At 44.5% G+C, this 16180-nt stretch overlaps 1 protein-coding gene across 2 annotated transcripts in view; it reads right to left on the minus strand.

Moving 5' to 3' along the window:
* The window catches only part of pde5ab (phosphodiesterase 5A, cGMP-specific, b), a 192232-nt gene that overhangs the window by 46097 nt on the left and 129955 nt on the right, over positions 1–16180 (minus strand). For both annotated transcript variants that reach the window (XM_070871121.1, XM_070871128.1), the window contains one exon: positions 5283–5408. In XM_070871121.1, coding sequence (XP_070727222.1) covers positions 5283–5408 — 126 coding nt within the window. The remainder of the gene's footprint in view (positions 1–5282; positions 5409–16180) is intronic.

The following is a 16180-nucleotide window of genomic DNA, read 5'->3' on the forward strand; positions in this document are numbered from 1 at the left end:
GTTTCTATGTTAACAAGAAGCACGACACCACCCAGGGCAAAGCAGTCCTCTTGATTGGCAGCCCTTCCGCCACCTTAAACACCCATTCCCTCTACCAGTGGTGTTCAATGGCTTCAGTCTGTACCATCTACAAGATACCCTGCAGCAACTCACCAAGGCTTCTTCGACATCACCTCCCAAAACTGTGACCTCCACTACTTAGAAGGACAAGGGCAGTAGGTGCATGGGAACACCATCACATGCAAGTTCCTTTTCAAGACACTCACCATTCTGACTTGAATATATATCACTATTCTTTCACCGTCGCTTGGTCAAAATCCTGGAACCTCCTACCTAACAGCACTATGAAAGTACTTACCCCATATAAACTGCAGCAGTTCAAGAAGAAGGCCCACCTCCACCTTTGCTAGAGCCATTATGGACTTGCTAGCAATGTTCATATCCCAATAATTAATTTAACAAAAACAATGATAGAGTTACTGGCAGAGTAAGTAAGTCTTATCCTATATGCTCTTTTTATTTGTCCCTGATTATCCTCTACTAATCAATAATACAAATTTTTATCCATTGATTGCCTCCTTCACGTTCTGTCCTTCAATGATTTCCTACATTGCCGCTCTATTCACCATTATAAATGCAATCATTGGAATTTATAATGGTAATGTAAAAATAACAAAATAATATGTGACAGTAAAACGGGGACTGAATTATATTTGCAAGCATTGGCCCAAATATCCCTTGCCCTCTAACTCCGATTCACCAGAGTTGGTCAGGACTTCCCTTGTGGAACTTCATGGGAGATCCACTAATAATATATAAAAATTCTGGAGTTTGTAATGCTGTAATAATCCCAGTACAATTAAAGCAATGAGTGACACAGATAACGCTTGTTATTCTTAATTGCTCCAGAGGGAACACGGTTGGTTCTCAACCTGTTTTGTCTGCCTCTCAAACAGATGCAGATTTTTGCCTTCACCACCTGGGTGATAATCTGGCGGAGTGGATCACCCATCCGTTATAGAACCCGCCTGATTTTTGATTTCAATGGAATGAAAATTGGGAGGGTTCTTTATAGTGTGGGCCTTATGCTCCTCAGTTGAAAGTCTTCCCCACCATTTCCCTGACTCACTATGAGCAATGCCAAGAGAGTTTTGCTCATAATAAAATTAACATTTGAGGTGGGCTAAGTGGTTGATGCAGCCAGTTAGAAATCTGTCCTTTCACTTCTAGGACCTGAATTTGTATCGAGTTTGATGTGATGAATGATTGAATGATTCCTGTCATGTATCCTACATGGCTACTGCTTGTATTATTACAAGGTGTGCCACCAGAGGGCACTGCAGTGGGAGACTTGTAAGTTACCTGTACAGGTGTGCCAGGCCTAGTATAAAAGGCAGGCCACCATGTGTGATCCTCACTCTGGAGTTACATTAAATGGACTAAGGTCACTGCAGTTCAAGCACAACACATTGTCTCGTGGAATTATTATTAGAGCATCTGAAGACATAACAATTGGCAACGAGATTATGGACCTTCATGCGAAAGTGGCTAACTTTGGTATGTTGCAGCAGTTCGCCGATGGTGATGATTGGGAAGCCTCTGTGGCGAGGCTCGGCCATTTCTTAACAGCAAACGACCTGGCAAACGATAATCCGGTCACACTGGCTGATAAGCGCAGAGCTATCCTGCTAACCAGTTGTGGGCCCACCGTCTACGGCCTCGTCAGGGACTTGCTGACACCAGCGAAGACAATGACCAAGACATACGAGGAGCTTGTAACGCTGATCCAAGAACAACTCAAGACCAAAGAGAGCATCCTCACAGCCAGACACTGGTTTTATACACACCGACGGCCCGAAGTCCAGGAGATCACGAAATATGCTGCAGACCTCAGGAGGCTGGCGGCACCATATGATTTCTGCGACCACCTCACCGAAGCGCTGCGGGATATCTTTGTCATCGGAATCGGCCATGAGGGCCTTCTTTATAAGCTACTATCTGCGGATACCACAGTCACACTGCAGAAGGCCATCTCCGTGAGCCAGGCATTCATGACCTCGATCTGCGGCTCTGGGCGGATGACTCAGGATTCAAACTCGGCAAGTACTGTGCACAGAATGGCACCTTTTAGAGGCTGGACTATAGAATGTGAATCTTCTCAGGGGAGAGAAAACAGGTCCCCGAGTCCCTTAACTCAGAGATCGCCGAGGGGGGCTAATCGAGTAGCACCATGCTGACGTTGCGGTGGGAATCACAGGGCTCACCAGTGCCGTTTTAAAGACTATGTATGTAAAGACTGCAACACAAAGGGCCACCTCCAGCAAATGTGTAAAAGCGATATGACTCACTGTGTTGATGAAGAGCTGCAGAGGGCCATGAGTCCGGTGTGGATTATGAAGCGATAGTCAGAGAGGCAGCTCAGCCCCACGCCGAGGTATATAGCATGTTTACCTGCACCACCGAATGTTCTCCATTGAGGATGTAAGTCGAGATAAATGGCGTTCCAGTCATTCATGGAAGTGGACATGGGGGCGAGCCAGTCAGTAATGAATCAAGAAGCCTTTGACAGGCTATGGGACAATCAGGCTGAACGACCCAAGTTGGTCCCGGTTCAGGCAAAGCTGTGCATCTATACCAATGAACTTATCCCATGTAAAGGTACTCCATGATGGCGCGGAGCACAAGTTAACCCTGTGGATTGTTGCAGGTGATGGACCAATACTACTCGGAAGAAGGTGGATGGAGGAGATCCATTGGAGCTGGGAAGATTTCATCCCTCCAGCGATCGACGTCCCCCGTGCTCAGAGGCAAAGCAAGCCCTCACCTGAGGTTGGATCCGGTACCAGAGAGCAGACCAGCACAGCAACCGAGGCACAGACCGCCCAGCACGACTGCGTGGAGATGATCCAGCTAAGACACCCTGATCACACCTTCCAGGTTCCAGTGGCAAGACTCCGGAGGAAGAAAATCAGACCCAGAGGCGACTTCCCAGCTTCGGTGGCAGAACCCGGGTTGAAGAGGATCATCACAGTCGACATCGTGGATGGAAAAAAGATGGTGCCCAAACCACGAGGTGAGGTGCTGGAGAAAAATATGGTGGTGGCCAGACCACGAGGTGCAGCGCTGATGGAGCAACACGTGGCACCAAATGGAGAAGAGGATTGGGGTAAAGATAGCAAGGCTCTCTTAAAGGAGGCCCACAACTCACCACACTTAAAGGGACAGTTCCACCGTCTCAATCAATGTAATAGCAACTGTGAGTTAGATGTAAAATGTGTAATTGATGATCAGAGTTGTGTATATGCAATAAGCAAGGAAAAGTTGCGCGATTGCGATCGGAGTTACAGGTTATTTACAATAAGTAATGAAACGTTGTGCAATGTAGGATTTCAACTGCATACAGTCAATGCAGCAGGCAAACACCCATCGGAAGCACACAGGTGAAGCGAGCCAACCAATGCTGTAGCCTGCGTCCCTGGGACCAGAGTTATGCACCATGGAGTGTGGCCACAAACAGCCAATACACACGAGCTGGAGAGCAAGCGATCTCAGGAGGGCAACGGCACCGGTATCGATACCCCGCCCCCAATCGGCTCCACCTCTCAGGCACCTGATGGCACCAACTGCCACGGGCCTGAAAGAGCAAACTGCGCTAAGGCACAGCCACCAGACCTTATTGCCACCAAGGCTACACCCAGGAATGAAGGGTCAACTACAACGGTTTTCCCAAATGGGACTGGGACCAGCCAGGATCCCAAACCAAATAACACTAGGCAAGCGAGTCAGCAGTTCCCTGTGCACTGCTAGACGACTGCTCCTCAGAGAGCAGCAGCGACCCGGGGCGCAAGGAGAGGACAGGGAGGTCACAGGCATCTGTGAACCTGCCCGATGGTAAAAGCCCCAAGAGCAGGCAATGAGCCAACTAGGTTCCCACATCCCAGCACTGGGCACCGCACCACCACCAGACTACCTGGACACCATCCAGCAGTTCTGGCACTAGTTTGTCCTCATGCACCGGTGCTGACCCCAGCACTGACTCCAAGTATATCCCAAGTATGTACCTCACCATTCAAATGTACTTACCTCACCATGGTACCACGAATGCAATACTGTAAATGCAAATTTCTTTTGGACTTGAATGTATATGAATGTAATGAGCCAACGGCATAATCTGTATGTGTGGGGGGGGGGAGGGGGTGTGGAGAATGGAGTGGTCATGGACGCACAAACAGAAACCAGCAACTCTACTGCCAATGAAACACCACCTGCTCACCCAAGATGGAAATGACCCTCCAAGAGTCAGCCAGATAGAGCTAAGCCCAGAGCACAGTCAATGCAAAGGCGATTTGCAATAAGGACTGGGGGGAGAGTGATGTCATGTATCCTACATGGTTACTGCTTGTACTATTACAAGGTGTGCCACCAGAGGGCACTGCAGTGGGAGACTTGTAAGTTACCTGTACAGATGTGCCAGGCCTAGTATAAAAGACAGACCACCATGTGTGATCTTCACTCTGGAGTTACATTAAATGGACTAAGATCACTACAGTTCAAGCACAACACATTGTCTCGTGGAGTCATTGTTAGAGCATCTGAAGACATAACAATTCCTTTCTCTGATAAATGTAAGGATCCCACCAAAATATATTTGTAAAGTTCCAAACAACTGCCTACTGTAAACTCATAGCATAGATCTTGCCAGCATTCTTTATTCATTACCACAAAATTGCCAGTCTGTGCAGAGAAAAACATTACTCTGCAGTTGACTCATGCTACATGCCTGATATGGGAATTTTGACAGTGGTCAAAAGTAGAATATATTGGGTAGATTTTACGAATTAGCATGTTCAGAGCACAGCTTCATACAATGGGAATGCTAAACCATAAAATGTTCCACTTCATTCAATTCGCAGCACTGACACATTTCCCTCTAAAAGAAACTTATTTTAATTCCCAATTTAAAAAAAATACTAAAATGCACAAAGCAATTTTTTGTATGTAAATTGTGGATACAAATAGTAAGGTGTTTCAAGTATGGTTGTTTAAATTTATATTAATTGTGAAGGCATTAATGATTTTTGGATAATCTAGCATTAAATTATCCAAGTTGTGTTATTCTGGCAATTAGATCAGGGGTATCAGAGCCACAGGTGTTGGACAATGCAACTGACCACCCTCCCTGTTACAGAATGGTGCATAACAGGTGGTGAAGAGTAGGGGAGTCTAAATAATAATCGGCAACAAATGAATACCATGTGATTGTAAAATGAACAGTGACAAACCTGAATCCTGCCGGACTTCAGCACAGCAAACATGCATTGAGCTGTATTAAATGCATGTCTCCAATTGTGATATGCTACATGTCTTCGATAATTCTTTTTAACACTTAAAATCCAGCGGCAAAGAACCTGTGAAGGGAAAAAAATCAATAGCTTATGTGAATGCTGCTTTATAGAGAAATGTACAATTTGGATCAGCTCAGGCTGCCAATAAAGGCACTACTCCTGTCCATGTTTACCTCATTAGCATACAAGTAACTACTTAGCAGAGGATACAGGAAGCCATGACGTTTAAAATGTTTCATTTCACAGCCCCAACAAAAATGTTTTTATCCATGGCCCCTGTGCGAATCAGGCAATGGCAGTAATTCTCATTAATTTGCATGAATTTCAGGTGCCTAATCACATTTTTACATGTTTTCTGTTAAAGTATTCTTTGCCCATTTGGAAATTAGACATAGACCATACACCTGTTTCTTACCTGATTTCTGTGGCATATGTTATTCGGTAATACATTTAAACGGGCGAAGTGTCGCCTCACAAAAAGCATGCAAGAGCTTGATTAAGCACCTGAAGTTCATGGTAAATGCTTTCAGCTGCAATTTCATGTTTTTTTTCACAGCAATTTACTAAATGCATATAAAATGGATGCTGCTGGGAAGGCTTCTCTGGTCTTTGAGAGTTGGGTCTGTAAAGGTGGGTTGTATTGTTTCCTGTTGCAGGTGAACTGTTTGTGTTTTATAAAGGGTTAGCATAACTTTCTTGCTTTTGTACTCCATGGGTCTGAAATTACCCACCACCCGAAACGGGATGCACCCTCCTTTTTTTTTTAAAGCATGGGTTGCGGCGGTGATGTGTTGATATTTGGAACTTTGAAGTATTTTTTCTATTGGGGCGGAAGTTGTGGCAGCTGAGGGGTGGAAGTGCCCTTGAAGCGGCTTTGGCCAATCCGACCAGTCATCAGCGCCATGCTGATGACATCAGCGCATCACTGATTACGACAGTGCATCGCTGAAGACGTCAGCGCGACGCAGACGTGGCGTGTTGCGCTGACACGTAACAACATCCCTCCCCTTCAGTTAAAGGGGAGGGTCACAGCGAACTCTGCATAATTTTCACATATGTTCACTGGGCCACCAGGAAGGATTTCGACTGGGCCAGCGGCCTGCCACCCAAGAGTGGGTGCCAGGCTGCCTGTTGATGGCCTGGCCGAACCCGGGGGGCATAATTGTCGAGCAGATCTGGCAGTAAGCCAACAATAAAAAAGTAAAATGGCGTCGCCACTCTCGCGGGGCAAATTCCGCAAAAGGGATATTTCCCGCTGGGCAATTTGTTGAAGGGGTCGCCACGTGCATACCACGGCGGGTAAATGGGTGGAGCGGTCCCCTACACCGCTCCAATGGTGAGGAAAGGCAATTAAAAAAATGGCGGCCCCCACGGAGATTTGGCGGCCGTTCCACACCGTCCCGTGGCCACTGCTTTCAGGGGGCCAGAGGCCTTATTGGAAGGGGCAATTTTGGTTCCCACACCTCTATTTATTAAGCCAAGGACCGTGTATGCCTTTTTAATAACTTACTCAACTTGTCCTGCCACCTTCAAACCCCCAGGTGTCTCTGTTCCTGCATCCCCTTTAAAATTGTGCCATTTTGTTTAGATTGTCTCTCCTCATTCTTCATACAAAAATTAATCACTTCACATTTCTCTGTTAATTTTCATCTGCCATGTGTCTGCCCATTTTACCAGTCTGTCTGTTCTCCTGAAGTCTGCTACTATCCTCCTCACTGTTTATTACATTTCCAAACTTTGTATCATCTGCAAACTTTTAATTCAAGGTCATTAAGATACATCAAAAAAAGCAGTGGTCCCAATACCGACCCCTGGGGAACAGCACTGTACACTTCCCACCAGTCTAAAAAGTGACTGTTTACCACTACTCTCTGCTTTCTGTCCCTTAGCCAATTTCAGTTCCACATAGCCACAACCCCTTTAATTCAAAGGGCTTCAATTTTGCTAACAATTCTATTATGTGGTAATTTATCAAATGCCTTTTGGAAGTCCATATACACATCAACCACACTGCCTTCATCTGCCATCTCCATTACATCATCGAAGAACTCAATCAAGTTAGTGAAACACAATTTGCCTTTAACAAATCCACTCTGGCTTTTGTTTAATTTTTTTTTCTAAGTAGCAGAATGGCTCGCAAGCTGGCTACAAAACAGAAGACAGAGAGTAGGGTTAAACGTAGTTGGTCAGACAAGCAAGAGTTGTACCACAAGGATCGGTGCCGGACCACTTTTGTTCACCATTTACACAAATGATTTGGACTCAGGAATTGGAAGTACAATTTCAAAATTTGTGGATGACGCCAAATTTAGGGGTGTAGTTAATACAGAGGAGGGCTGCGACAAAATACAGGAAGACAATGGGCCGAAAATTGCGGCCTCGCCGGGTACGTACGATGTAAAACATTTAATTACATTCAATTTCAATTAATTTTAAATATGTGAGGTGTTTTTTGTATTTATTGTGCTCTGTTTCTTGTTTTAGGGGGGTATTCTCATTGATAGTAATGGGAGCTCGTAAAAACAGAGCTCCCATTATTATCAATGAGAATACTACATAGTGATTAGTGGTCCAGGCCCACATGATTCCAGGATACAAATACGTACCTGGAGGGTACCTTCCCGTACAATGCACAGCGAATGAAGGCCTCCGACTGGGATCCTATGTTCCTCCGGGATCACCAGGTATTTTCGCAAAAAAATGTTGGGTCGGTGGCGTTTGTCCGAAGGAAGCTTTCAACCGTAATTTTCCCCCCATTAATAAACTTGCAGACTGTGCATGTAATTGGCAAATTGTGTTCAACATAGATAAATGTGAGGTGGCACATTTTAGTAGGAAGAATAAAGAGGTCACATATTCCTTGGAAATTAAGTTTCTAAATGGGGTAGAGGAATAGCAGACAGATCTGGGTGTACAGATACACAAATAACTAAAAGTAACAACACAGGTTAATAAAGCCATAAAAAAGTAAGCAAGTTCATTTCTAGAGGGATAAAGTTGAAAAGCAGAGAAGTTATGTTAAACTTGCATTGAACCTTGGTAGACCACACTTGGAGTACTGTGAACAGTTCTGGTCGCCATATTATAAAAGGACGCGTTTATTTATACTGCCAAAATGGCCACCATGCTCCACTCTTTGTTTCTGATTGATCCCCTTGGATGATAAGCCACACCCTGAAGTTTCATAGGAACATAAGAATTAGGAACAGGAGTAGGCCATCTAGCCCCTCGAGCCTGCTCCGCCATTCAACAAGATCATGGCTGATCTGGCCGTGGACTCAGCTCCATTTACCCGCCCGCTCCTACATTCAATGAGCTAGCCTCAACTGCTTCCTTGGGCAGAGAATTCCACAGATTCACAACCCTCTGGGAGAAGAAATTCCTTCTCAACTCGGTTTTAAATTGGCTCCCCTGTATTTTGAGGCTGTGCCCCCTAGTTCTTGTCTCCCCGACCAGTGGAAACAACCTCTCTGCCTCTATCTTGTCTATCCCTTTCATTATTTTAAATGTTTCTATAAGATCACCCCTCATCCTTCTGAACTCCAACGAGTAAAGACCCAGTCTACTCAATCTATCATCATAAGGTAACCCCATCATCTCCGGTATCAGTCTAGTGAATCGTCTCTGTACCCCCTCCAAAGCTAGTATATCCTTCCTTAAGTAAGGTGACCAAAACTGCATGCAGTACTCCAGGTGTGGCCTCACCAATACCCTGTACAGTTGCAGCAGGACCTCCCTGCTTTTGTACTCCATCCCTCTCACAATGAAGGCCAACATTCCATTCGCCTTCCTGATTACCTGCTGCACCTGCAAACTAACTTTTTGGGATTCATGCACAAGGATCCCCAGGTCCCTCTGCACCGCAGCATGTTGTAATTTCTCCCCATTCAAATAATATTCCCTTTTACAGTTTTTTTTTCCAAGGTGGATGACCTCACATTTTCCGACATTGTATTCCATCTGCCAAACCTTAGCCCATTCGCTTAACCTATCTAAATCTCTTTGCAGTCTCTCTGTGTCCTCTACACAACCCGCTTTCCTTTGTGTCATCTGCAAATTTTGTTACACTACACTCTGTCCCCTCTTCCAGGTCATCTATGTATATTGTAAACAGTTGTGGTCCCAGCACCGATCCCTGTGGCACACCACTAACCACCGATTTCCAACCCGAAAAGGATCCATTTTTCCCGACTCTCTGCTTTGTGTTCGCCAGCCAATTCTCGATCCATGCTAATACATTTCCTCTGACTCCGCGTACCTTTATCTTCTGCAGTAACCTTTTGTGTGGCACCTTATCGAAGGCCTTTTGGAAATCTAAATACACCACATCCATCGGTACACCTCTATCCACCATGCTCGTTATATCCTCAAAGAATTCCAGTAAATTAGTTAAACATGATTTCCCCTTCATGAATCCATACTGTGTCTGCTTGATTGCACTATTCCTATCTAGATGTCCCGCTATTTCTTCCTTAGTGATAGCTTCAAGCATTTTCCCCACTACAGATATTAAACTAACCGGACTATAGTTACCTGCCTTTTGTCTGCCCCCTTTTTTAAACAGAGGCGGTACATTAGCTGCTTTCCAATCCGATGGTACCTCCCCAGAGTCCAGAGAATTTTGGTAGATTATAACGAATGCATCTGCTGTAACTTCCACCATCTCTTTTAATACCCTGGGATGCATTTCATCAGGACAAGGGGACTTGTCTACCTTGAGATCCATTAGCCTGTCCAACACTACCCCCCTAGTGATAGTGATTGACTCAAGGTCCTCCCTTCCCACATTCCCGTGACCAGCAATTTTTGGCATGGTTTTTGTGTCTTCCACTGTGAAGACCGAAGCAAAATAATTGTTTAAGGTCTCAGCCATTTCCACATTTCCCATTAGTAAATCCTCCTTCTCATCTTCTAAGGGACCAACATTTACTTTTTCACTCTTTTCCGTTTTATATATTGGTAAAAGCTTTTACTATCTGTTTATATGTTTTGCTCAAGTTTACTTTCGTAATCTATCTTTCCTTTCTTTATTGCTTTCTTAGTCATTCTTTGCTGTCGTTTAAAATTTTCCCAATCTTCTAGTTTCCCACTAACCTTGGCCACCTTATACGCATTGGTTTTTAATTTGATACTCTCCTTTATTTCCTTGGTTATCCACGGCTGGTTATCCCTTCTCTTACTGCCCTTCTTTTTCACTGGAATATATTTTTGTTGAGCACTATGAAAGAGCTCCTTAAAAGTCCTCCACTGTTCCTCAATTGTGCCACCATTTAGTCTGTCACAGGAATGTGTCACTGGAACCGCCCATCCCAAGGTCTCACTGACTTTGCAAATTGTAACTCGATCCACTTTGACTTCCTGAAGCGACAGAGGACAGAGCTCCCCAGAAGACAGCAAGGGCCAGCCAAAGTGCCTTACCCCAGTCCAAGTACATCCCTCCCCTAGCCAAAGTGCCTTACCCCAGTCCAAGTGCATGCCTACCCCAGCCAAAGTGTCTTACCCCAGTCCAAGTGCATTGCTCCCCCAGCCAAAGTGCCTTACCCCAGTCCAAGTGCATTGCTCCCCCAGCCAAAGTGCCTTACCCCAGTCCAAGTGTATGCCTCCCGCAGCCAAACTGCCTTACCCCAGCGCCCCCGGTCAGTAAGGCCTCTCTGCTCCATTCCTGCCTCTTAGAGGCGGTAATGGAGCTTATGGAGGGGGGCAATTTTGGCCCCTCTATCTATCAGGAATGATCGAACATGTTGGGGCTGTTTTCTCTAGAAAGACCTGATAGAGGTCTTTAAGATTATGAAAGGGTTTGATAGGGTAGACGTAGACGTAGAGAAGATGTTTTCACTTGTGGGTGAGACCAGGACGAGGGGCCATAAATATAAGATCTTCACTAATAAACCTAATAAGGAATTCAGGAGAAACTTCTTTATCCAGAAATTGGTTAGAATCTGGAACTCGCTACCACAAGAAGTAGTTGTGATGAATGGCAGATGCATTTAAGTGGAGGTGAGATAAGCACATGAGGGAGAAAGGAATAGGTTGATAGCATTAGATGGAGAAAGGTGGGAGGAGGCTTATGTGGAGCATAAACACCAGCATGGATCTATTGGGCCGAATGGCCTGTTTCTGTGCTGTAAATACTTTGTAATACTTTATAATTTACTAACATGTATTTTTCCATGTGCCAATTAATTTTGAGTGGTGCCAACCTTTTATCTATTTTTACCCTGTCCAATTTCTCTACTACCTCCTCCTTTTGCTGTGACATTGGCAGCATCCACTTCTTTAGTGAAGATAGAGGCAAAGTACTCATTTCGTACCTCAGCCATGCCTTCTGCCTCTATAAGATCTCCTTTTTGGTCCCTTTATGGCCCTGAATTTGAGGTTGGTATGACGGTGTACTCTCAGAGTAGGCTGTCATGCCATCTTTGAAATTGACTGCAAGTTTTGGATTTCCTCTTGCACATGCGCTAAATCCCGAACCTGCGATCTGTCAAATTCTGAATATGCAGATGATCTGCTGTAACTTTCAAGTCCTATTGAAATGTGCTGGTGAAAAGTTAGGCTAATTGTCCACCTACAGTGCATCAATTACCCTGGAAAATGTTATGGCTGATGCAAACAAGCGTAGGAGCTTGTTAGCAATGTGTAAGGTGAGGGGGAAATGAGAAAATTGTATCATAATTAAACAAACACATAACAGAACCTTCCAGCCAGCTGTAAAGGCTTGGTTTGAGGAATGAGATCATTTTAGTCTTTTTTTAAATTTTGCAGAGTCTGCCAGTGAATAATTGTGCTTACATCAAAGTATTCCCTGTGCTTTTTAAAGCCAAGTACTGTACTTGTCAAATAAGTAGAATTAGTAACACACTGTTTAATTTACAAGTTGTAACACATGGGCTTTCTATGTTTCCTGATTGGCCAGTGAAAGGAGCTCCATCCCACGCGATCCCAGGTACACTAATGCATGATGATGCACACACCTCAGCAGCGTTTCAAAGCAACTTCTTGAAGGGGGGTTCGCAGCAGGTAAGTGCAGATTTTGTTCAGAGGTTGGTGACATACTCTTTAGCTACAACGCTGACTTTAATTTCAGGGCCATTATGTTTATAAGAGATTTTAGAGTTCCCTTTTATATTACCCGCTAATGTATTCTCACACACTCGCTTTGCCCCTCTTATTTTCTTTTTCAGTTCTCCCCAGTACTTTTTGTATTTGGCTTTGTTCTCTACTGATTTCTAACCTGACGTTCATCATAAGCTTCCTTTTCCTGTTTCATTTTAATCTCTATGAGGCTGAAATTGCCACTTTCCGAAAAGACCCGTTAGCGCCTCTTGCCCTGCTGCCACCCCACGGAGCACAGCATCTCTGATACCGCCCGGATGTTTTTTCATGCACCAATACGGGTCATTCAGGTTCCATTTACGGCGAGTGATAAATTTTCATTTAATTAGAATAATGCACCTCAAACGGGGCTTGGGGCAATTTTTCATCGAAATATAGAAACATAGAAAATAGGTGCAGGAACAGGCCATTCAGCCCTTTGACCCTGCACCACCATTCTATATGATCATGGCTGATCATGCAACTTCAGTCCCCTGCCTTCTCTCCATACCCGCTGATCCCCTTAGCCGTAAGGGCCACATCTAACTCCCTCTTGAATATATCCAACGAACTGGACTCAACAACTTTCTGTGGTAGAGAAATCTACAGATTCACCACTCTCTGGGTGAAAAAGTTTCTCCTTATCTCAGCCCTGTATGGCTTACCCCTTATCCTTAGACTGTGACCCCTGGTTCTGGACTTCCCCAACATCGGGAACATTCTTCCTGCATATAACCTGTCCAGTACCCACATAATTTGAGATGTTTCTATGAGATCCCCTCTCATTCTTCTAAATTCCACTGAGTATAAGCCTAGCCGATCCAATCTTTCTTCATAGGTCAGTCCTGCCATCCCAGGAATTAGTCTGGTGAACCTTCACTGCACTTCCTCAATAGCAAGCACGTCCTTTTCCAGATTAGGAGACCAAAACTGCACACCATACTCAAGGTATGGTCTCACCAAGGCCCTGTACAACTGTAGTAAGACCTCCCTGCTCCTGTACTCAAATCCTCTCGCTATGAAGGCCAGCATGCCATTTGCTTTCTTTACTGCCTGCTGTACCTGCATGCCTACCTTCAGTGACTGATGTACCATGACACCCAGGTCTCGTTGCACCTCCCCTTTTCCTAATCACCATTCAGATAATCTGCCTTCCTGTTTTTGCCACCAAAGTGGATAACCTCACATTTATCCATATTATACTGCATCTGCCATGCATTTGCCCATTCACCTAACCTGTCCAAGTCACCCTGCAGCCTCTTAGCATCCTCCTCACAGCTCACACTGCCACCCAGCTTAGTGTCATCTGCAAACTTGGAGATATTACATTCAATTCCTTCGTCTAAATCATTAATGTATATTATAAATAGCTGGGGTCCCAGCACTGAACCTTGCGGCACCCCACTAGTCACTGCCTGTCATTCTGAAAAGGACCCGTTTATTCCCACTCTTTACTTCCTGTCTGCCAACCAGTTCTCTATCCACGTTAATACATTACCTCCAATACCATGTGCCTTAATTTTGGACACTAATCTCTTGTGTGGGACCTTGTCAAAAGCCTTTTGAAAGCCCAAATACACCACACCCACTGGTTCTCCCTTATCCACTCTACTGGTTACATCCTCAAAAAACGCTAGAAGATTTGTCAAGCATGATTTCCCTTTCATAAATCCATGCTGACTTGGACCGATCCTATCACTGCTTTCAAAATGCGCTGCTATTACATCTATAATAATTGATTCCAGCATTTTCCCCACCACCAATGTCAGGCTAACCGATCTATAATTCCCTGTTTTCTCCCTTCCCTCCTTTTTTAAAAAGTGGGGTTACATTAGCTACCCTCCAATCCATAGGTACTGATCCAGATTCCATGGAATTTTGGAAAATGACCACCAATGCATCTACTATTTCTAGGGCCACTTCCTTAATACTCTGGGATGCAGACTATCAGGCCCTGGAGATTTATCGGCCTTCAGTCCCATCAGTCTCCCTAACACCATTTCCTGACTAATAAGGATTTCCCTCAGTTCCTCCTTCTTGCTAGACCTTCGGTCCCATAGTATTTTCGGGAGATTATTCGTGTCTTCCTTAGTGAAGACAGAACCAAAGTATTTGTTCAATTGGTCTGCCATTTCTTTGTTCCCCTTTATGAATTCACCCGATTCTGACTGCAAGGGACCTACATTAGTCTTCACTAATCTTTTTCTCTTCACATATCTATTGAAGCTTTTGCAGTCAGTTTTTATGTTCCCTGCAAGCTTACACTCATACTCTTATTTCCCCCTTCCTAATTAAAGCCTTAGTCATCCTGTGTTGAATTCTAAATTTCTCCAAGTCCTCAGGTTTGCTGCTTTTTCTGGCCAATTTATATGCCTCTTCCTTGGATTTAACACTATCCCTAATTTCCCTTGTTAGCCACAGTTGAGCCTGTTCTATTTTTATTTCCTGTTTTATTTTTATGCCAGACAGGGATGTACAATAATTGTAATTCATCCATGTGATTTTTCAATGTCTTCCATTGCCTATCCACCGTCAACCTTTAAGTATCATTCGCCAATCTATCCTAGCCAAATGACGTCTCATACCGAAATTTCCTTTCTTTAAGTTCAGGACCCTAGTCTCTGAATTAACTGTGTCGCTCTCCATCTTAATGAAGAATTCTACCATATTATGGTCACTCTTCCCCAAGGGGCAACGCACCAGATTACACAAGACCCAGTCTAGGATGGCCTGCTCTCTAGTTGGTTCCTTGACATATTGGTCTCGAAAACCATCCCTTATACACTCCAGGAAATCCTCCTCCACAGTATTGCTACCAGTTTGGTTAGCCCAAACTATATGTAGGTTAAAGTCACCCATGATAACTGCTGTACCCTTATTGCACACGTCCCTAATTTCCTGTTTGATGCCATCTCCAACCTCCCTACTACTGTTTGGTGGTCTGTACATAACTCCCACTAATGTTTTCTGCCCTTTGGTGTTACGCAGCTCTACTCATATAGATTCCACATCATCCAAGCTAATGTCCTTCATTACTATTGCATTAATCTCCTCTTTAACCATTAACGTTACCCCACCTCCTTTTCCTTCCTGTCTATCCTTCCTGCATATTGAATACCCCTGGATGTTGAGTTCCCAGCCTTTGTTACCCTGGAGCTATGTCTCCATAATTCCAATTACATCATATCCGTTAACAGCTATCTGCACAGTTAATTCATCCCACTTATTACGAATGCTCCTCGCATTGAGACTCAGAGCCCTCAGGCTTTTTTAACACTTTGTCCTTTTAGAATTATGTTGTAATGTGGCCCTTTTTGATTTTTGCCCTTGATTTCTCTACCCTGCACTCTTGCCTTTCTCCTTCCTATCTTTTGCTTCTGCCCCATTTTTATTTCCCGCTGCCTCCCTGCATAGGTTCCCATCCCCCTGCCATATTAGTTTAACCCCTCCCCAACAGCACTAGCAAACACTCTGCCTAGGACATAGGTTCCGGTCCTGCCCAGGTGCAGACAATCCAGTTTGTACTGGTCCGACCTCCTCCAGAACCAGTTCCAATGCCCCAGGAATTTGAATCCCTCCTCCTTGCACCATTCCTTAAGCCACGTATTCATCTGAACTATCCTGCAATTCCTACTCTGACTAACATGCGGCACTGGTAGCAATCCTGAGATTACTACCTTTGAAGTCCTACTTTTTAATTTAACTCCTAGCTCCCTCATCCCGTTTTTTGCCTATACCGT

The sequence above is a fragment of the Pristiophorus japonicus genome, chromosome 2, assembly GCF_044704955.1.
Source record: "Pristiophorus japonicus isolate sPriJap1 chromosome 2, sPriJap1.hap1, whole genome shotgun sequence".
Classification (NCBI taxonomy): domain Eukaryota; kingdom Metazoa; phylum Chordata; class Chondrichthyes; family Pristiophoridae; genus Pristiophorus; species Pristiophorus japonicus.